We start from the raw sequence: 23,204 nt of genomic DNA, 5'->3' as shown, positions 1-23,204 counted from the left end.
CCATCCATGTTCTCCAGGGATGCTGCCTGACCCGCTGATACTCCCAGTATTTCCTGTCTTTTTTGACCCAAGTACAATTTCTTTAGATACAGGCCAATTGGCCCACCAAGCTCACACTGACCAATCAGCAGTAGTTACTGCAGGAATTTAACTTGATATCCACTTGGTATTATTTGGGCAAAGCAGGTTGGGAGTTGTAGTGTGTCGGAGAGAGGTCTACATTTCCCAGAGTAAATATCAAACTTCCAGTGCAACACGATCAACAGGTTGCAAATGTGGAAAAGCAACAGTTTCTTGGCATTTTAGACAACACAGGCTGGGAGTAATAGTGTGCCAGAGAGTGGACTACATTCAGTCATTGAGTCATAAGTCACACGGAGTGCAAACAGGGCAAGTACTTGCCCACTCTGACCAACATGTCCCATCTACACTAGTTTGCCTGCGTTTGGCCCTCATCCCTTCAAGCCTGGCCTATCCATGTACCTGTCTAAATGTTTCTTAAACGTTGCGATAGTACCTGCCTTAACGACTTCCTCCGGCAGCTTGTTCTATACACCCACAGTATAAAAATGTTATCCTCAGGTCTCCCTTGACTTTAAACCTATGTCCTCTGGTTCTTGAATCCCATACTCTGGGCAAGAGACTGTGTGTTTACCAGATTATGCATTTTCCAGAGTAAATATCACCCTTCCCACGCTTCACGTTCAACAAGTTACAAATACAGCAAAGCAACGTCTATTGCAGGAATCTAACTTGAGATCCACCTGGTGCAGGCTGGAAGTTATCCTGTACCAGAGATTGAATGAATGAATGAATGAATAAGTTTATTGGCCAAGTATGTACACATACAAGGAATGTGCCTTGGTGCTCTGCTCGCAAGTAACGACACGAACACACAGTAAACAATTACGAATAAAGCATAAAACATTAAAACATTAAAAATACAACATTACAGTTTAAACATGTGAGTGAAATAAACCAGAGCAAAAAGAGACTACAGATGTTTGGTTGTTGAGTAGATCTACTACTCGTGGGAAAAAAGCTGTTTTTATGTCTGGCTGTGGCTGCTTTGACAGTCCGGAGTCGCCTTCCAGAGGGAAGTGCTTCAAAGAGTTTGTGGCCAGGGTGAGAGGGGTCAGAGATGATCTTGCCCGCTCGCTTCCTGGCCCTTGCAGTGTACAGTTCGTCAATGGGGGGAAGGCAACAGCCAACAACCTTCTCAGCTGATCGAACGATCCGTTGCAGCCTCCGGATGTCGTGCTTGGTGGCTGAGCCAAACCAGACCATGATGGAGAAGGTGAGGACGGACTCTACGATGGCAGTATAGAATTGGACCATCATTGCCTGTGGCACATTTCCCCAGAGTAAATATTACCCTTCCAGTGCACCACGTTGCAAATGCAGTAAAGATATTGCTTTACTGCATTTGCAGCATGTTGATTGCATTGCACAATAATGATAATAATAATAATAAAAATAAATTGCTTTCCACACATGTTGCGAATGCAATGTCCACTGCAGGCATTTAACTTGCAGGCATTCAACTTGCAGGCATTTAACTTGAGCTCCACTTGGCTTGGTGTTGTTTGGAGGGTGCAGGCTGGGAGTTGTAGTGTGCAAAGAGAGAGACTACATTTCCCAGGGTGAAAGGGGTGAGTGTGTGTGAGAGGGAGGGAGGGAGGGAGGGAGAGAGAGAGGAGGAGATGTTGCAGCGGCTGCTAACCTTGGTGCAGAGGCTGGGGGGAGGCGTGGAGTTGCACAGGCTGACAGGCACCAGGAAGTTCAGCGCAGGCATGGAGCAGCAGGAGGAGCAGGCGAAGCAGAAGGCTGGCTACATGGCTGTGGATAACCATGTGCAGGTGAGCTGCCCCAGCCAGGGAACTGGGGGGTGGGGTGGGAGAGGAGTACAAGGCAAGGGGGGAGGAGAGGGGAGAGGGGAAGGGGGGTAAGGAGGGGGAGAGGAGAAGGGGGAGATGAGGAGAAGGGGGGTGAGGAGAGGGGAGAGGAGAGGGGGGAGAGGAGAAGGGGGACAGGAGGACAAGGGGGGAGAGGAGAGGGGGAGAGGAGAGGGGGGAGAGGATGAGAAGAGGGGAGAGGTGAAGAGAGGGGGACAAGGGGGAGAGGTGAAGAGAGGGGGACAAGGGGGGAGAGGTGAAGAGAGGGGGACAAGGGGGGAGAGGTGAAGAGAGGGGGACAAGGGGGGAGAGGTGAAGAGAGGGGGACAAGGGGGGAGAGGTGAAGAGAGGGGGACAAGGGGGGAGAGGTGAAGAGAGGGGGGCAAGGGGGGGAGAGGTGAAGAGAGGGGGGCAAGGGGGGGAGAGGAGGGGGGGAGAAGGAGAAGGGGGAGAGGAGAAGTGGGAGAGGAGGAGGAGAGGACAAGGGGGAGGAGGAGAGGACAAGGGGAGAGGAGAGGGGGGACAAGGGGAGAGGGGAGGAGGAGAAAGGGGAGAGGAGATGAAGAGGGGAGATGTGAAGAGAGGGGGACAAGGGGGGAGAGGAGAAGAAGGGGAGAGGAGAGGAGGAGGAGGAGGAGGGGAGAAGAGGCGAGGGGGAGGAGAAGAGGAGGAGGAGGAGGAGGGGAGAGGACAGGAGGAGGAGGAGGGGAGAGGACAGGAGGATGGGGAGAAGAAGAGGGGAGGGGGGCAATGTTCAGGCAGCATTGCTGGAGAACATGGACAGGTGGCATTTCAGGTCGAGACCCTTCTTCAGACTGAGAGAACTGTCAGAGAGGAGAATAACTTGTTCAAAGTTGGCATACTTTGAGGAGAATTTGCAGTGGAGCAGTCAAAATGTAAAAACAAAGAACTGCAGATGCTGGTTAATACACAAATGGACACAAAGTGCTGGCATAACTCAGCAGGTCAGTCAGCATCTCTGGAGAACACGGGTTGATGATGTTTTCAGACGAGACCATGGAGTTCTCCAGAAATGCTGCCTGGCCTGCTGAGCCACATAGTTCTGAACTACATAGACTTGGGGGCAATGGTTTCGTCTTTTTTCACATTTGCTGGTTGTTTTTTTTTGTATGTATGTCTATATATGTGTGTGTAAATAAATGTAAATATAATAAACAGGAAAAAAGTTGTGTAATATATGAAAATAACTGCAGATGCTGGTACAAATCGAAGGTATTTATTTACAAAATGCTGGAGTAACTCAGCAGGTCAGGCAGCATTTCGGGAGAGAAGGAATGGGTGACGTTTCGGGTCGAGACCCTTCTTCAGACTGAAGTTCTTCAGTTGTGTAATATATACACACATATATATATGTACACACACATACAATACAATACAATACAATACAATATATCTTTATTGTCATTGTACCCAGTGGTACAACGAGATTGAGAATGCGCCTCCCATACGATGCAATAATTTAAGTAATTTAGACAACAGCAACCCAACGAAACAATTGTAACAGTTTTAGACAGGGTAAAGTGCAAGTTGATCTATGCGTTGTGACCATCCGGCTCAGCAGGACTGGTTCATAGCAGCTATGGCCCTGGGGATATACACATATATAATTTATATATGTCGACATACACACACACGTGTATATATGTGTATATATCTGTACATATGTGTGTATATATACACACTGAACTTTATTTCCTGTTTATCATACTGTTCACAGTGTACTATGTTTACATCTTCTGTTGTGCTGCTGCAAGTAAAGAAGTTCTATCTGGGACGTATGAGAATAAACCACTCTTGAGTTACTCAAGCACTTTGTGTCCTTTTGTGTGGTAACCAGCATCTGCAGTTCTTTCTTTCTATATTCATGGGGAGGAACGTTGATGGTGTAATTGTGGAAGGGATTGTTTAGTTTATTATTGTCACATGTGCAGGGATATGGTGCAAGGTTTGTTCTGCATGCTATCCAGTTAAATCATTCCACACGCCAGTACAATGGACCCTCTTCTGGAACAGCACGCAGAGAGAGTTGCCACAGGAAATGGGAGTGGGGGAGGGGGTTTTACCAGGCAGTTTTAGAGAGAGGAGTGGAGATTCGGAAAGGCAGGAGTATTTTGGAAGAGTTCAGTTTATTATTGTCATCTATATACTAAAACTCTCGTTTGTTGTCTTGTTTGTGACTGAACTTCAGCCAAAACGGTACACGACAGTGCGACAATTTTAGGCCCACCTTACTCACCGTCATCCCTTTGGTGCTAATGGAAGAAGTTTCATTGAAATCGGTGTTATAGCTATTCACATTTTAAACTTTAAATCTATCTCCTAGGGAGGGAGGGGGAGGGGGAGGATAAGGGGGGTTGAGGGGGATGGAGTGGGGGGGAGGGGAAAGGGGGGAAGGAGGGAGTGGGGAGGGAGGAGGGAGAGGGGGGGTGGGGAGGGCGGGAGGAGAGGGTGCTACACCAATGCAGGAGAGGTTTGGGCCCAACGGGTCCACTTGGTCTAGTGTTTTATTATAAGCAAGGTGCAAAGTTTTTTTGTTGTTGTGTGCTATCCAGTCAGCGAAAAAAGCTTTGCACGATTGCAATCAGGCCGTCCGCAGTGTACAGATATAGGATAAAGGGAATGACGTTTAGTGCAAAGTAAAATCCGATGCATGATAGTCCAAGGATCTCCATTGAGGTAGTTTGAAGTTGCTCATGAATGCGCTCTAGTTGGTGATAGGACGGTTCAGTTGCCGGATAAAACCTGGGAAGCAGCATCACAGCATAGTTTGGGAACAGGTCCATCCAAGACCGCGAGAAACTGCAGTAAATTGTGGACGCAGCCAGAACACCGAAAAAACCCCAACCTCCCTTCCATTGACTCCATCTACACCTCACGCTGCCTCGGCAAGGCCAGCAGCATAATCAAGGACGAATCGCACCCTGGCCACTCCCTCTTCTCCCCTCTCGCATCGAGCAAAAGGTATAGAAGTATGAAAACGCACACCTCCAGATTCAGGGACAGTTTCTTCCCAACTGTTATCAGGCAACTGAACCATCCTACCACAACCAGAGAGCAGTGCTGAACTACTATCTATCTCATTAGTGACCCTCGGACTATCTTTGATCGGACTTTGCTGGCTTTATCTTGCACTAAACCTTATTCCCTTTACATATGTCTGTGCACTGGATGGCTCAATTGTAACCGCACCTGGAGTACTGTGTGCAGTTTTGGTCTCCAAATTTGAGGAAGAATATTCTTGCTATTGAGGGGGTGCAGCGTAGGTTTACTAAGTTAATTCCCGGAATGGCGGGACTGTCGTATGTTGAAAGACTGGAGCGGCTAGGCTTGTATACACTGGAATTTAGAAGAATGAGAGGGGATCTTAACGAAATATATAAGATTATTAAGGGGTTGGACACGTTAGAGGCAGGAAACATGTTCCCAATGTTGGGGGAGTCCAGAACCAGGGGCCACAGTTTAAGAATAAGGGGTAGGCCATTTAGAACGGAGATGAGGAAAAACTTTTTCAGTCAGAGAGTTGTGAATCTGTGGAATTCTCTGCCTCAGATGGCAGTGGAGGCAAATTCTCTGAATGCATTCAAGAGAGAGCTAGATAGAGCTCTTAAGGATAGCGGAGTCAGGGGGTATGGGGAGAAGGCAGGAACGGGGTGCTGATTGAGAATGATCAGCCATGATCACATTGAATGGCGGCGCTGGCTCGAAGGGCCGAATTGCCTCCTCCTGCACCTATTGTCTATTGTAATCATGTATTGTCTTTCCGCTGGCTGGTTCGTACACAACAAAAGCTTTTCACTGTACCTCGATGCACTTGACAATAAACTAAACTGAACCGTAGAACCAGTCCCTGAATCTGGAGGTGTGTGAATTCGCAGTTACATTTTGTCTGATGAGAGAGGGGAGAAGAGGGAGTGAGACTTGTCCTTGATTATGCTGGTGGCCTTGCCGTGGCAACATGGTGTAGATGAAGTCAATAGAAGGGAGACTGCTTCGCAGGAAGGAAGAGTTAGATGGTTAGGGAGGGAATGGGGCTTTGATAGAGAGGGAGGTTGCCAGTAGGATTTGATATAGTGGAGTAGTTGTAGTCATATGTTGTGGAAACAGGTCCTTCAGTCCGACACATCGAAGCTCAGTGGTCGATCCCTGGCAAAGGAATCACGAGCTTCACCATTTAAGTCCCGCAGGCACCCGCGGTGGAGCTCACGAAGTCGGTCTCCGGCAAAGGCCGCCAACTCCTCGATGTTAGGCCGCAGTGCAGACGGAGATTCGACACAGAAACAAAAACGCATCTCCGTCGAAGTAATAGATTAGAAAAAGTTTCCCCCATCTCCCTCCCCCCACATAAAACAAGTTAAAGAACTCTAAAAACATACATTTGACACATACAAACAAACAACAAAAGAAGGAAAGGACAGAGAGACTGTTGTCCTGAATAGGTGACACAGACGGCACGGTGGCGCAGCGGTAGAGTTGCTGCCTTACAACGAATGCAGCGCCGGAGACTCAGGTTCGATCCTGACTACGGGCGCCGCCTATACGGAGTTTGTACGTTCTCCCCGTGACCTGCGTGGGTTTTCTCCGAGATCTTCGGTTTCCTCCCACACTCCAAAGACGTACAGGTATGTAGGTTAATTGACTGGGTAAATGTAAAAATTGTCCCTAGTGTGTGTAGGATAGTGTTAATGTGCGGGGATCGCTGGGCGGCGCAGACTTGGTGGGCCGAAGGACCTGTATCTCTAAAAAAAAAGTGTTCTTACCTGTGAATAGGTACAAAGGGAGACTTAACATGTGTTAGTCCATACCTTTCTGATGACCTGGAGTTTATTTGATATAAATAGTCACTGTTTAAGATGGGAAAAGCTGTGAAAACACACTGCCAATGACTTTGACAACGTGAAATACAGTGTAATTTCAACAAGAATAACACTGACCCAGTTTATTGTGTTTATCCCCTAGAATAACCAAGCTTTGGGTATCGGGAGTGGATCGACAGTGGTCTACGCAGTGGAGCGATTAGGTGGGTGGCATGTACGATTTTTGTTTGTGATGTACAATTAATAAAGTTAATGGTCTAATGTGTACGACTATCCTCTTCCTCAAATTTCCTACTACCACGCTCAGTGTATTTGTCCGGTGAGTAGCTGAACTATAAATCAAGGATCGTGACATCTTTGCTGATATGGAAATCTTTTGTTTAAATCCAACATGCTGTCGATTTAAACAAGCGCAGACTGGGCGATTGTTTCGTTGAACGCCTTCGCTCAGTCCGCCTTGGCCTATGCAAAATCACGGTTGCCAAACACTTTGACTCTCCTTCCCATTACCACACTGACATAGATACATAGAAAATAGGTGCAGGAGTCGGCCATTCGGCCCTTCGAGCCAGCACCGCCATTCAATATGATCATGACTGATCATCCAAAATCAGTACCCCGTTCCTGCTTTTTCCCCATATCCCTTAATTCCGTTAGCTTTAAGAGCTGTATCCAACTCTCTCTTGAACACATCCAGTGAATTGGCCTTCACTGCTTTCTGTGGCAGAGAATAATGGCCTACCCCTCTTAAACTGTGATCTCAGGTTCTGGACTCCACCAACATCGGGAACATTTTTTCTGCATCTACCCTGTCCAATCCTCAAAGAATTTTTAATGTTTCCATAAGATCCCCTCTCATCCTTCTAAATCCCAGCAAATACAAGCCCAGACGACCCATTCTTTCATCATACATTAGTCTCGCCATCCCGAGATGTTACATTTAATTCCCTCGTCTAAATCATTAATGTATATTGTAAACAACTGAGGTCGCAGCTTTGAGACTTGCGGCACCCCACTAGTCACTGCCTGCCATTCTGAAAAGGACCCATTAATTCCTACTCTTTGCTTCCAGTCTGCCAACTAGTTCTCAATCCATGTCAATACCCTACCCCCAATACCATGTGCTCTAATTTTGCACACTAATCTCTTGTGTGGGACCTTGTCAAAGGCTTTTTGAAAGTCCAAATACACCACATCCACTGGCTCTCCCTTAACCATTCTACTTGTTACATCCTCAAAAAATTTCAAAAGATTAGTCAAGCATGATTTCCCCTTCATAAATCCATGCTGACTTTGACTGATCCCGTCACTGCTTTCCAAATAGGCTGCTATAACATCTTTAATAATTGACTCCAGCATCTTCCCCACTGCCGATGTCAGGCTAACTTGTCTATAATTCCCCGTTTTCGATCTCCCTCCTTTCTTAAAAAGTGGGGTTACATTGGCTACCCTCCAGTCCACAGGAACTGATTCAGAGTCGAGAGAACATTGGAAAATGATCACCAATGCACCAACGATTTCGAGGGCCACCTCCTTGAGTACTCTGGGATGCAGACCATCAGGCCCTGGGGATTTATATTTCTGTCCTGGGCCTCCTCCACTGTCAGAGCGAGGCCCAATGCAAAATGGAGAAACAGCACCTCATATTTCGCTTGGGCAGCTAACAACCCAGCGGTATGACGTTTGATTTCTCTAACTTCAAGTAACCCTTGCTTTCCCTCTCTCTCCATTCCTCCCCCATCCAAGTCGTTCATCTAGTTTCACTGTCATCCTGCTGAGTTTCACTGTTTCACTCGTTATAACCTTGCCCTCAGCCAACAATGGGCCACTGTGGGCTTCTGCTTTCCTTGATCATCGACGCTGTCCATTTGCGCACCTTTCTTCATTTGTTCTTTGTACCTCTTGATATCTCTAGTTCCCTCTCCCCTGACTCAGTCCGAAGAAGGGTCTTGACCCTATCCTTGATCAGACTTTACTGGCTTTACCTTGCACTAAACGTCATTCCCTTATCATGAATCTTTACGCTGTAAATAACTCGATTGTAATCATGTATAGTCTTTCTGCTGACCGATTATCACGCAACAAAAGCATTTCACTGTACCTCGGTACTCGTGACAATAAACGAAACTAAACTAAACTAAATTGAATGAAGAGGCTTGTAAGAAGGAACTGCAGATGCTGGTTTAAACCGAAGATAGACACAAAATGCTGGAGTAACTCAGCGGGCCAGGCAACATTTCTGGAGAGAAGGAATGCGTGATGTTTCGGGTCGACTGGGAAATCTAAGTCTGAAGAAGGGTCTCAACCCAAAACGCCACCCATTCCTTCTCTCCAGACATGCTGCCTGACCCGCTGAGTTACTTCAACCAGTTGTGTCTATCTTCGGTGTAAACCAGCATCTGTAGTTCCTTCCTTCACATGCTTTAGAGATTCTCCTCCAGACAACCTTCTACCCTCTTTAGACCTTTTCATTTCCATCCACCGGCGGGATATAAACCGTCTTTTCCATTCCCCTTACCCACTCCAAAGGTACGGCCTCCAACTCACTCTGCAACAATCCCGACATTATCATCAAGCCCGCTGACCAGAAGGTGCCGTGGTAGTCTAGCGAGCTGATCTCAGCCACGCTGAGGGAAGACGCCAGCTCTCGGACACCACCTCCTACTTGCCTCTGAACCATAACCCCACAGATGAGCACCAGGCCATTATCTCTAAGACCACCTCTGATTTTATCACTTCTGGCTGTCTGCCCTCCACAGCCTCCAACCTTATCATAGAAACTTAGAAAATAGGTGCAGGGGTAGGCCATTCGGCCCTTCGAGCCAGCACCGTCATTCAATGTGATTATGGCTGATCATCCAAAATCAGTACCCCGTTCCTGCTTTTTCCCCATATCCCTTGTTTCGGTTAACCCTATGAGCTATGTCTAAAGAATGTCTGAAGAAGGGTCTTGACCCAAAAGGTCACCCATTCCTTCACGCTCCAGAGATGCCGCCCGTCCTACTGAGTTACTCCAGCATTTTGTTTGAGCTACATTTAACTCTTGAAAACACCCAGTGATATATGATATGATATGATAATTGGCCTCCACACCCTTCTGTGGCAGAGAATTCCACAGATTCACAACTCTCTGGGTGAAATTTGTTTTCCTCATCTCAGTCCCAAATGGCCAGCCGCTTATTCTTAAACTGTGACCCCCTGGTTCTGGAATCCCCCAACCCCTTATCGGTTTTATCTTCTCCTAAAAAGTAAAGAAAGGGTTCCGACCTGAAAAAGGTCACCCATCCTTTTTCTCCAGAGATGCTGCCTGACTCACTCTGCTGCTCCTGCACTTTATAGACAATAGGCAATAGGTGCAGGAGGAGGCCATTCAGCCCTTCAAGCCAGCACCGCCATTCAATGCGATCATGGCTGATCACTCTCTATCTACCATCTTTGGTTTAAACCAGCATTTGCAGTCCCTTTTTATTATTTTACGAATTGTTTGTCCTCTCAGGTCTATGTAAAAGACCCCTAGAGAATATTTAGAAGAAGAGCAGGGGAGTAATGAATGAATGAATGAATGAATGAATAAGTTTATTGGCCAACTATGTGCATATACAAGGAATGTGCCTTGTAAGAAAATAACTGCAGATGCTGGTACAAATCGAAGGTATTTATTTCACAAAATGCTGGAGTAACTCAGCAGGTCAGGCAGCATCTCAGGAGAGAAGGAATGGGTGACGTTTCGGGTCGAGACCCTTCAGTCACCCATTCCTTCTCTCCTGAGATGCTGCCTGACCTGCTGAGTTACTCCAGCATTTTGTGAAATAAATACCAAGGAATGTGCCTTGGTGCTCCGCTCACAAATGACAACACAAACGTACAGTTAACAATTAAGAATAAAGCATAACCACATCAAAACACTAAGAATACAACATTACGGTCTAAATGTGGGTGAAAATAAACCAGAGCAAAAAAGAGACTACAGACTTTGGTAATTGAGTAGAATTACTACTCGTGAAAAAAAGGTGCTTTTATGTCCCTCCCAATACCTGGTCAATATAGACCCCTCTGACGTTATTTTTGTATCATCACTTTGGGAGGGTGCTGGAGGGGACAATACGGTCTTGTTCTTACATTTAATGGTCTTATATTTGTCAGATGTACTGAGGTACAGTGAAATTCATTTTTGGAAATAGTTCAGTACACGTATAGTTATACATAAGCACTTAAATGCATCTTAGATAAGTATCTCGGAAACAGTACAAGAATATAGCAGTAGTACATTGAGACAATACAGAGTTGCCAGATTTGAGGTCATTTCCAAGTCTCAGTTGGTATAGGTGTCGAGTTTTTAATCTGACCATGAAGGCCTGTTGTCTTGGCGACGTTGCAGAGTCGTCCTGGCCAAGCATGGCCATTGGTGTCCCTCCCAATTCAGCACAGTGGGCGATGCCTCGCGGAGTATTGGGCTTTTATCTGTCGTGTCTACAGAGTTAAACCTCTTGGCCGTGAAGCTTGATGGCAAATATTGATCTGATTGTTGGGCAAGCAGAAACAAACAATAACCCACTGAGTAAGCTGTGTGACATTCATGGTGATTCTCTAACTGTGGGAGAGCTGGGGCTGGTTTCACAGAGCTGTGCAATAAGTATTTGTTTGGAGATGTCTAGTGCAGATAGTGGTGCTGTAATGCAGTGGTTGCTTTCCCAATTATCTGAGGTCCCCTCATTCTTCTAAACTCCAGTCAGTGCAGGCCCAGTGCCGTCAAACGCTCCAGAGATGCTCAAACGTTACCCAGAGATGAACCTGACCTGCTGAGTTACTCCAGCACTTTGTGTCCTTTTGTGTATTAACCGGCATCTTCAGTTCTTTATTTCTAGTCCATACAATGATTACTTTTGCCCTTTTAAAAATTTGTGTTTCTGTCTTCTGCAGCGAAGCGGGTTCAAGATGAGAATCTGAAAGTTGTGTGTGTACCTTCCTCCTTCCAGGTAAGATGAAGCAGTTTCCTTCACTAAGTACAAATACTTAAGCTTTTAGAAACATAGGAACATAGAAAATAGGTGCAGGAGTAGGCCATTCGGCCCTTCGAGCCTGCACCGCTATTCAATATGATCATGGCTGATCATCCAACTCAGTATCCTGTACCTGCCTTCTCTCCATACCCCCTGATCCCTTTAGCCACAAGGGCCACATCTAACTCCCTCTTAAATATAGCCAATGAACTGGCCTCAACTACCTTCTGTGGCAGAGAATTCCACTGATTCACCACGCTGTGTGAAAAAAAACTTTCTCATCTCGGTCCTAAAAGACTTCCCCCTTATCCTTAAACTGTGACCCCTTGTTCTGGACTTCCCCAACATCGAGAACAATCTTCCTGCATCTAGCCTGTCCAACCCCTTAAGAATTTTGTACGTTTCTATAAGATCCCCCCTCAATCTTCTAAATTCCAGCGAGTACAAGCCGAGTCTATCCAGTCTTTCTTCATATGAAAGTCCTGCCATCCCAGGAATCAATCTGGTGAACCTTCTCTGTACTCCCTCTATGGCAAGAATGTCTTTCCTCAGATTAGGAGACCAAAACTGTACGCAATACTCCAGGTGTGGTCTCACCAATGCCCTGTACAACTGCAGCAGAACCTCCCTGCTCCTATACTCAAATCCCCTCGCTATGAATGCCAACATACCATTCACTTTCTTCACTGCCTGCTGCACCTGCATGCCTACTTTCAATGACTGGTGTACCTCGACACCCAGGTCTCATTGCATCTCCCCTTCTCCTAATCGGCCATCATTCAGGTAATAGTCTGCTTTCCTGTTCTTGCCACCAAAGTGGATAACCTCACATTTATCCACATTATACTGCATCTGCCATGCATTTGCCCACTCACCTAACCTATCCAAGTCCCGTTGCAGCCTCCTAGCATCCTCCTCACGGCTAACACCGCCCCCCAGCTTCGTGTCATCCGCAAACTTGGAGATGTTGCATTCAATCCCCTCGTCCAAATCATTAATATATATTGTAAATAGCTGGGGTCCCAGCACTGAGCCTTGCGGTACCCCACTAGTCACTGCCTGCCATTCTCAAAAGGACCCGTTTATTCCTACTCTTTGCTTCCTGTCTGCCAGCCAGTTCTCTATCCACATCAATACTGAACCCACAATACCGTGTGCTTTATGTTTGCATACTAATCTCTTATGTGGGACCTTATCGAAAGCCTTCTGGAAGTCCAGATATAACACATCCACTGGTTCTCCCTTATCCACTCTACTAGTTACATCCTCGAAAAATTCTATAAGATTCGTCAGACATGATTTACCTTTCATAAATCCATGCTGACTTTGTCCAATGATTTCACCACTTTCCAAATGTGCTGCTATCACATCTTTAATAACTGACTCTAGCATTTTCCCCACTACCGATGTTAGACTAACTGGTCTGTAATTCCCCGTTTTCTCTCTCCCTCCCTTTCTTCTGGATGACTGACTGAAAATAAGTTTTAAACACCTGATGTCCAGCATTTTGACTGCAAATCCTGTGATTGCCCAGTGCCCATGTATATACAACGGGAGCTGTGTTTACAATGTAACCATAAAAAGCTCCATCCAAGACCGCAAGAAATTGCAGCAAATTGTGGACGCAGCCTAGACCGTCACACAAACCAACCTCCATTCTATTGACTCCATTCACACCTCACGCTGCCTGGCAAGGCCAGCAGCATAATCAAGGACGAGTCGCACCCTGGCCACAACCTCTTCTCCCCTCCCCCATCGGCCAATAGTTATAGAAGTGTGGAAACGCACACCTCCAGATTCAGGGACAGTTTCTTCCCAGCTGTTATCAGGCACCAGAGAGCAGTGCTGAACTACTATCTAACTCCTTGGTGACCCTTGGATTATCCTTGATCGGACTTTGCTGGCTTTACCTTGCACTAAACATTATTCCCTTATCATGTATCTATACACTGTAAATGGCTCGATTGTAATTATGTACAGATGCTCCTCTGCTTACGATGGGGTTCCATTCCGAGAAAACCACCGGCACCGAAAATATTGTAAGCCGAGATGCATTTAATACACGCGATCACTTGGGCGGAAGCGAGCTTTGGCTTTGGCTCGCTACGGGTCGCTGCCGTTTGCACCATCACAAAGTCGAAATATCGCAAGTTGAAGCATCGTAAGCCGGGGAGCACCTGTATTGTCTTTCTGCTGACTGGTTAGCTCGCAACAAAAGCTTTTCACTGTACCTCGGTACACGTGACAATAAACTAAACTGAACTGACTGGTTGCAACTCAATGGGCATCTCCCTCTCATTCCCCCTGCAGGCTCGCCAACTAATCCTCCAGCACCATCTACATCTCAGTGACCTGGACAGACACCCTGAGGTAAAGCACATTTGATGATCTTGTTATATAATATAAGAAAATAACTGCAGATGCTGGTACAAATTGAAGGTATTTATTCATAAAATGCTGGAGTAACTCAGCAGGTCAGGCAGAAGCTCAAGAGAGAAGGAATGGGTGACGTTTCGGGTCGAGACCCTTCTTCAGACTGATGTCAGGGGGCGGGACAAAGGAAGGATATAGGTGGAGACAGGAAGATAGAGGGAGAACTGGGAAGGAGGAGGGGAAGAGAGGGACAGAGGAACTATCTAAAGTTGGAGAAGTCGATGTTCATACCACTGGGCTGCAAGCTGCCCAGGCGAAATATGAGGTGCTGTTCCTCCAATTTCCGGTGGGCCTCACTATGGCACTGGAGGAGGCCCATGACAGAAATGTCAGACTGGGAATGGGAGGGGGAGTTGAAGTGCTCGGCCACCGGGAGATCAGTTTGGTCAATGCGGACCGAGCGGAGGTGTTGAGCGAAGCGATCGCCGAGCCTGCGCTTGTTTACGTCGCTTGCTTTGGAGGATGGGAGGTGGGGCCTTGGCCTGGAGCATCAACACATGGGGTGCGTTCAGCCAAGTAGTAGGGCAAGTTGGGGGAAGTGGCCGTAGGAAGTGTTGCTCTCGCATGCACACACTCATTCTTCATTCCTACATCTGGGCCATCAATAGCATGTATATAAGGTCACAAGGTCATGTGATAGTAGAATTAGGCCATTTGGCCCATCACGTATACTCCGCTATTCAATCATGGTTGATCTATTTCTCCCTTCTAACCCCATTCTCCTGCCTTGTCCCCATAGCCTCTGACACTTGTACGAATCAAAAATCTATCTATCTCTGCCTTAAAAATATTCAATGACTTGGCCTCCACAGCCTTCTGTGGCAAAGAATTCCACAGATTCGCCACGCTCTACTTAAAGAAATTTCTCCTCATCTCCTTCCTAAAGGAATGTTAGGTACAGCAGGCAGTGAAGAAAGCTAATGGCATATTGGCCTTCATAACGAGAGGAGTTGAGTATAGGAGCTAAGAGGTCCTTCTGCAGTTGTATAGGGCCCTGGTGAGACCACACCTGGAGTATTGTGTTCAGTTTTGGTCTCCTAATTTGAGAAAGGACATTCTTGCTATTGAGGCAGTGCAGCGTCTGTTCACGAGGTTAATTCCCGGGATGGCGGGACTGTCATATGATGAAAGAATGGAGCGACTGGGCTTGTATTCACTGGAATTTAGAAGGATGAGAGGGGATCTTATAGAAACATATAAAATTATTAAGGGATTGGACAAGCTGGAGGCAGGAAACATGCTTCCTATGTTGGAGGAGTCCAAAACCAGGGGCCACAGTTTAAGAATAAGGGGTAGGCCATTTAGAACTGAGATGAGGAAAAACTTTTTCACACAGAGTTGTGAATCTGCCGAATTCTCTGCCTCAGAAGACAGTGGAGGCCAATTCACTGGATGCATTCAAAAGAGATTTAGATGGAGCTCATAGGGCTAGCGGAATCAAGGGATATGGGCAGAAGACAGGAACGGGGTTGCGATGTAAACACCAAAATACGCATCCTTAACTCAAATGTGAAGCAGGTAATGCTGTATGAATGAATGAATGAACGAATGAATGTTTATTAGCCAAGTATGTGCATATACAAGGAATATGCTCCGCTCACAAATGACAACACAAACTTACAGTTAACAATTAAGAATAAAGCATAACACATCAAAACAATAAGGATACACCATTACGGTCTAAACATGTGGGTGAAAATAAACCAGAGCAAAAAAGAGACTACAGACTTTGGTTATTGAGTAGAACTATCACTCGTGGAAAAAACTGTTTTTATGTCTGGCTGTGGCTGCTTTGACAGCCCGGAGTTGCCTTCCAGAAGGAAGTGCTTCAAAGAGTTTGTGGCCAGGGTGAGAGGGGTCAGAGATGATCTTGCCCGCTCGCTTCCTGGCCCTTGCAGTGTACAGTTCGTCAATGGGGCAACAACCTTCTCAGCTGTGCGAACAATCCGTTGCAGCCTCCGGATTTCTGGATGGATCAGAGATCTGTATGGATCAGAGATGTGGGAAACAACAAAATGGAACCCCCAAAGAAAAAGGAAAAGAGGTTGCCCCAGGAACAGCTGGAGAAGAAGTATCCAGACAGAAATGTCTGGGAGTGGGCTCAACTGGGGAGATCTCGAAAGAACAGAGAGAGGTGGAGGACATTTGTCAATGGAGGACAACAGAGTGAGGTGGAGGACATTTGTCAATGGCCTATGCTCCCGAGAGGAGCAAAGGGCTTAAGAAGAAGAAGGAACGGGGTACAGATTGTGGATGATAGCCATGATCACATTGAATGGCGGTGCTGGTTCTTATTATTAGTAACCCAACAACCAGCTCATGGTTGAGATGTAGGAGGAAACTGGAGCACCTGGAATTCTATTATCTGCAGCATTATGGTCTCCCCCCCAAGATATGACCAACGGGACTCGTGAATCTGTAGCCCCAAAAAAGAATAACTAGTTTAGTGTGAGGACCATGACACGGTGGCGCAGCGGTAGATTTGCTGCCTTACGGCGCCAGACACCCGGGTTCAATCCCGACTACGGGTGCTCTCTGTACGGAATTTGTACGTTCTCCCCGTGACCTGCGTGGGTTTTCTCCAGGAGTTCCAGTTTCTTCCCACACTCCAAAGACGTGCAGGTTTGTAGGTTAATTGGTTTTGGTTAAAATTTGTAAACTGTCCCTAGTGTGTGTGGGATAGTGATGGTGTGCGAGGATCGCTGGTCAGTGCTGTGGGCCAAAGGGCCTGTTTCCGCTCTATATCTCTAAACTAAACTAAAAAAACACTAATGTACAATGGAGAGGGCCACCTTGCTGCGTGTTTACTCAACGAGTTATTTTTCTCCTCTCCTCCCACTACCCTCTCAGCTTGATGTCGTCATTGATGGTGCGGATGAGGTGGACTGTAACCTCAACCTGATCAAAGGTGGAGGGTAAGTGTTTCTTGACAACATTCATACCATTTCTTGAGTTGTCCACTTTATGGGAGAAAAATAACTCTGGGGGGGAAAATGGAAGAAGACTGCTTGTTTCTTGAGGTATTTTCACCAAGAGTATTAACAAGCCACAAAGTGCTGGAGTTAAATGGAGTCATAGAGTCATACAGTGTGGAAACAGGCCCTTCGGCCCAACTTGCCCACAACGGCCAACAAGTCCCAGCTACACTAATCTCACCTGCCTGCATTTTGGTCTATATCCCTCCAAATCTGTCCTATCCATGTATCTGTCTAACTGCTTCTTAAACGATGGGATAGTCTCAGCCTCAACTACCTCCTCTAGCAGCTTGTTCCAAACACCCACCACCCTTTGTGTGAAAGTTACCCCTCAGATTCTTATTAAATTTTTTCCCTTCGTCTTAAACCTATGTCCTCTGGTCCTCGATTCCCCGACTCTGGGCAAGAGACTCTGTGCATCTACCCGATTTATTCCACTCATGATTTTATACACCTCTATAAGATCCCCCCTCATCCTCCTGTGCTGCAGGGAATAGAGTTCCAGCCTACTCAACCTCTCCTAATAGCTCAGACATTCTAGTCCTGGCAACATCCTCATAAATCTTCTCTGAACCCTTTCCAGCTTGACAATATCTTCCCTACAACATGGTGCCCAGAACTGAACACAATTCTCTAAATGCGGTCTCACCAACGTCTTATACAATTGCAATATGACCTCCCAACTTGCATACTCAATACTCTGACTGATGAAGGCCAATGCACCAAGATAGTTTTTGACCACCTTATCTACCTGAATCTACCTAGTCCTTGCCACAGTACTCTAAACCACGCTTATCATATCAGCAAGTACCCCTTCTTAAAGCAATATAAAGCAGGACTATATGACAATATTGGGAAGATTATTTATATTTGGTGTAATAAATGATAAGTGGAGTAACTCAGTAGGTCCGACAGCATCTCTGGAGTTGACGTTTTGGGTCGGGACCCCTCTCCCTTTGCTGGAGTTGTTCCCTGACCCACTGTAAGGGGTTTCTGCGCCGAGCTTTCGCCCGACCTAAGGTCCCCGTGCCTTGCTCTGATCCCTTGACCAGGCCGTGCACACTGGTTCCCCGTGAGTGGTTCGACCCACTCACCCCTTACGGTTCTAGACACTGGACTTAGGTGCAGGAGCTCTTATAGTGCAGAAAAATTCAACCAGACCAGATTTTAAAACCAGGGTTTAAATGAAAAAAGGCTTTTATTCAGCACTTGGGACTATTGTCCATGAATACTTATACAGTTCTATAATACATGTCTATGAAACACATACCGAATCACACGAATACTTATAACTATGAATCATAAAACACACACAGTTCTATAAGACATATACACGAATACCTTTTACTTATGAATTCTTAAAACACACAGTTCTACAAGACACATACACGACTGTAAGATGGGGAACGCACGACGCATCGCAACCTTGACCAACACATATTTTAATACACACCCAACGTTTATTCACAACCACCCTCCCCTCTACACTAAACTATGTCCAGGATATGTAGGATGTGGAGTACATGCTCACCATGGGGCTATTACTGGGGTTACTGGCTGTTCGTTTTGCAGTATTTCTTCTCGAGTTGCGTGCCTGTTCCTCTCTCTTGCATCCGTTCTCCTTGCCTGTCGTTTCTTCCTCCTGCATTCGTTTGACTTCCTTCTGTCTTGCCTGCTTGCGTTCCTTGCAGGTTTTCTTCTCGAGTTGACTTAACTTAACTTCCCTTTTTCACCCAAAAGTAGTGGCCAGTTATACTGTTTCTGACCCGTCCTATCTCCCGCCAGATCTTGGAATCTCTTTGTTCAAAAAGATATGTATGAGGTTTTCTTCTGATCTGCGCTTATGTTCGGGGATACCAGGGATGGCCAGACGGTGTTAATTGGGATTTCGTTGTGAGGTGATGGGTGTTAACTGGTTTCCCATCACCTACCAGGTAGTTTTCTATGGGCTATTGTGCCCCCTCACTGAGATGAACTGTTTAGGTCGGCTTGAGGCATTGTGAGTATGCTGATGTCAGCGCCCCAGTGTCTGGACTCCGACCTGGTTTCGTAGGTTTCTGCATGGCCAATACCCATCCTTTGTTCTGGCCGTGGCTTTGCAGAAAACCTAGAGACTGGGATGTAAGGTTTTTACCTTTTGTGGCTGGTCACGAGGTCCTGCGGCCATTTTAGGACCCACGGATTGTGACATCCTTTGTTAATCTGACCGCAGCCTTTCTCCGCTATCAGCCCCAGTCTCCCGTTTAAAATGTCCAAACTGCAGCTTTTTGGTATTGTGTTGTTTTCCAAATGAGGGAAAACTTCTCAAATCTTACACCACTGAGATACTCTCTTTTTTAAAAATAAACCAGCATCAGCAGTTCGCTGTTTCTCAGTGTTATCAAACCACCTGGCCAATGGTCCAAAAGCAAAAACACTGGGAGAGCCAAGGACCAGAGGTCATAGCATCAGAATTAAAGTAAGTTCCTTTAGGAAGGAGACGAGGAATTTCTTTAGTCAGAGGGTGGTGAATCTGTGGAATTCTTTGCCACAGAAGTAATTGAATATTTTTAAGGCGGAAATAGATAGATTTTTGATTAGTACAGGCGTCAAGGGTTATGGGGAGAAGGCAGGAGAATGGGGTTAGGAGGGAGAGATAGATCAGCCATGATTGAATGGCGGAGTAGATTTACATAGAAACATAGGGACATAGAAAATAGGTGTAGGAGGAGGCAATTTGGCCCTTCGAGCCAGCACCGCCATTCATTGTGATCATGGCTGATCGTCCACAATCAGTAACCCGTGCCTGCCTTCTCCCCGTATCCCTTGATTCCACTAGCCCCTAGAGCTCTATCTAACTCCTTTTTAAATTCATCCAGTGAATTGGCCTCTACTGGAGCGACTAGGCTTGTATACACTGGAATTTAGAAGGATGAGAGGGGATCTTATTGAAACGTATAAGATTATTAAGGGGTTGGACACGTTAGAGGCAGGAAACATGTTCCCAATGTTTGGGGAATCCAGAACAAGGGGCCACAGTTTAAGAATAAGGGGTAGGCCATTTAGAACTGAGATGAGGAAAAACTTTTTCAGTCAGAGAGTTGTGAATCTGTGGAATTCTCTGCCTCAGAAGGCAGTGGAGGCCAATTCTCTGAATGCATTCAAGAGAGAGCTGGATAGAGCTCTTAAGAATAGCAGAGGCAGGGGGTATGGGGAGAAGGCAGGAACGGGGTACTGATTGAGAATGATCAGCCATGATCACATTGAATGGCGGTGCTGGCTCGAAGGGCCGAATTGCCTCCTCCTGCACCTATTGTCTATTGTCTATTGTAATAATGGTGCATTTGAATAGCAGTAAAAAGACAAGTCCAAGTCAGCATGGATTTATGAAAGGGAAATCATGCTTGACTAATCTTCTGGAATTTTTTGAGGATGTGACAAGTAAAATGGATGAAGGGGAGCCAGTGGATGTAGTGTATCTAGACTTTCAGAAAGCCTTTGATAAGGTCCCACACGGGAGATTGGTGAGCAAAATTAGAGTACATGGTATTGGGGGTAGAGTGTTGACATGGATAGAGAATTGATTGGCAGACAGGAAGCAAAGAGTAGGAGTAAACGGGTCCTTTTCAGAATGGCAGGCAGTGGCGAGTGGAGTGCCGCAAGGCTCGGTGTTGGGGCCGCAAATATTTACCATATAAATGATTTAGATGAAGGAATTAGAAGTAACACTAACACGTTTGCAGATGACACAAAGCTGGGTGGCAGTGTAAACTGCGAAGAGGATGTTAGGAGGTTGCAGGGTGACCTAGACAGGTTGAGTGAGTGGGCAGATGCGTGACAGATGCAGTATAATGTAGATAAATGTGAGGATATCCACTTTGACGGCAAAAACAAGGAGGCAGATTATTATCTCAATGGTGTCAGGTTAGGTAAGGGGGAAGTGCAGCGAGACCTGGGTGTCCTTGTACACCAGTCACTGAAAGTTGGCATGCAGGTACAGCAGGCAGTGAAGATAGCTAATGGCATGTTGGCCTTCATAACGAGAGGATTTCAGTACAGGAGTAAAGAGGTTCTTCTGCAGTTGTACAGTACCCTGGTAAGACCACATCTAGAGTGTTGTGTACAGTTTTGGTCTAATTTGAGGAAGAACATCCTTGTAATTGAGGTAGTGCAGTGTAGGTTCACGAGATTGATCCCTGTGATGGCGGGACTGTCATAGGAGGAAAGATCGAAAAGACTAGGCTTGTATTCACTGGAGTTTAGAAGGATGAGAGGGGATCTTATAGAGACATATAAAATTATAAAAGGACTGGACAAGCTAGATGCAGGAAAAATGGTCCCAATGTTGGGGAAGTCCAGAACCAGGGACCACAGTCTTAAAATAAAGGGGAGGCCATTTAAAACTGAGGTGAGAAGGAACTTTTTCACTCAGAAAGTTGTGAATTTGTGGAATTCTCTGTCACTGAGGGCAGTGGAGGCCAAATCACTGGATGAATTTAAGAGAGAGTTAGATAGAGCTCTGGGGGCTAGTGGAATCAAGGGGTATGGGGAGAAGTTGGGCACAGGTTACTAATTGTGGATGATCAGCCATGATCACAATGAATGGTAGTGCTGGCTCGAAGGGCTGAATGGCCTCCTCCTACACCTATTTTCTATGTTTCTTTGTTTCTATGTTACGGGGTGAAGACATGAAAATGGGGTTGAGAGGGATAGATAGATCAGCCATGATCGAATGGCGGAGCAGATGACAATCTTTCAGTCTGAAGAAGGGTTCCGACCTGAAACCTCACTTATTCCTTTTCTCCAGAGATGCTGCCTGACCCGCTGAGTTACTCCAGCATTTTGTGTTTAATCTCTAAACTAAACGGCCTTCCTCCTCCGTCATCCTCTGTCATCTCTGCTGATAAAGCACGCGCTACCCTGAGGGGTTGGATGTAAAATGACTGTCTGTTTTTCCAACAGAGGCTGCTTGACTCAAGAGAAGATCATTGCCAGCTGTGCAAAGACGTTTATTGTCATTGCCGACTACAGGTAAGGCCTCTCCCAAACAATGCCAGTCACTCCTTAAGGAAAAAGGTGCTGCATCGTTGAAGTATTTGACGGGTTCAGCTGAAGAACTCCCAAAGCATCCCAGGGCAGCATGGTGGCGCAGCGATAGAGTTGCTGCCTTACAGCGCCAGAGACTCGGGTTCGATCCTGACTACGGGTGCTGTCTGTATGGAGTTTGTACGTTCTCCCCGTGACCTGCGTGGGTTTTCTTCGAGATCTTCAGTTTCCTTCCTCGCTCCAAAGTCGTACAGGTTTGTAGGTTAATTGGCTTGGTGTAAATGTAACATTGTCCCTAGTGTGAGTAGGATAGTGTTAGTGTGCGGGGATCGTCGGTCAGTGTGAACTTGGTGGGCCGAAGGCCCTGTTTCCACGCTTATCTCTAAAATATAAATCTCACTCTGAAATGCATTTCCACATCCATCTTCCTATTGCAGCTTGTAGCATTCACTTGCATGGGAGTCAGTGTTGTGCGATGCTCTTGCCAAAGGAAGCCATACTGGGCACACTCTGGGCTGGAGCGAGCATTCACCTACAGCTCAGCCAGTCCTGGTAGGGGAAATACACCTGCTGTTATGGGCCCCAAAACATTGCAGACTGTTGTATTCAGGGTGGCAGCCAAGTCTCAACTGAGGTTGCACATGCATGTTCAGAACATTAGGTGGCGGCACTGTGGCACTGCAGTGGAGTTTCTGAAGATAGACACAAAGAGCTGGAATATCTCAACGGGACAGGCAGCATCTCTGAAGAGAAGGAATGGTGACGTTTCTTCAGACTGAGGCTCGAGTTGCTGAATCTGATGACGGGTGCTGTCTGTATGGAGTTTGTATGTTTCCCCTGTGACTGTATGGGGTTTTTTTCCGGGTGCTCTGGTTTTCAAAGACGTACAGGTTTGTACTTTAATTGGCTTCGGTAAAATTGTAAATTGTCCCTGATGCGTAGGATAGTGTTAGTGTACTGGTTGGCGCGGATTTGATGGGCCAAAGGGCCTGTTTACACATCGCATTTCTAAAGTCTAAAGACTAGTCCAACAACTTAGAG

General features: G+C 46.3%; 2 protein-coding genes across 2 annotated transcripts in view; one reads left to right on the top strand and one right to left on the bottom strand.

The window, feature by feature from the left end:
• Positions 1-667, bottom strand: part of suclg1 (succinate-CoA ligase GDP/ADP-forming subunit alph) — an 84,584-nt gene extending 83,917 nt beyond the window's left edge. Inside the window, exon 1 of the mRNA XM_078408459.1 lies at positions 656-667. Coding sequence (XP_078264585.1) covers positions 656-667 — 12 coding nt within the window. The remainder of the gene's footprint in view (positions 1-655) is intronic.
• Positions 668-1,703: 1,036 nt separating this feature from the next.
• Positions 1,704-23,204, top strand: part of rpia (ribose 5-phosphate isomerase A (ribose 5-phosphate epimerase)) — a 37,385-nt gene continuing 15,884 nt past the window's right edge. Inside the window, exons 1-6 of the mRNA XM_078408894.1 lie at positions 1,704-1,859; positions 6,873-6,933; positions 11,651-11,706; positions 14,041-14,100; positions 17,014-17,078; positions 22,080-22,148. Of these exons, the coding sequence (XP_078265020.1) occupies positions 1,704-1,859; positions 6,873-6,933; positions 11,651-11,706; positions 14,041-14,100; positions 17,014-17,078; positions 22,080-22,148 (467 nt within the window). The remainder of the gene's footprint in view (positions 1,860-6,872; positions 6,934-11,650; positions 11,707-14,040; positions 14,101-17,013; positions 17,079-22,079; positions 22,149-23,204) is intronic.

The sequence above is a fragment of the Rhinoraja longicauda genome, chromosome 1 (assembly GCF_053455715.1).
Source record: "Rhinoraja longicauda isolate Sanriku21f chromosome 1, sRhiLon1.1, whole genome shotgun sequence".
Lineage (NCBI taxonomy): Eukaryota > Metazoa > Chordata > Chondrichthyes > Rajiformes > Arhynchobatidae > Rhinoraja > Rhinoraja longicauda.
The sequence above is the reverse complement of the archived record's forward strand: the minus strand, read 5'-3'. Positions and strand labels throughout refer to the sequence as shown.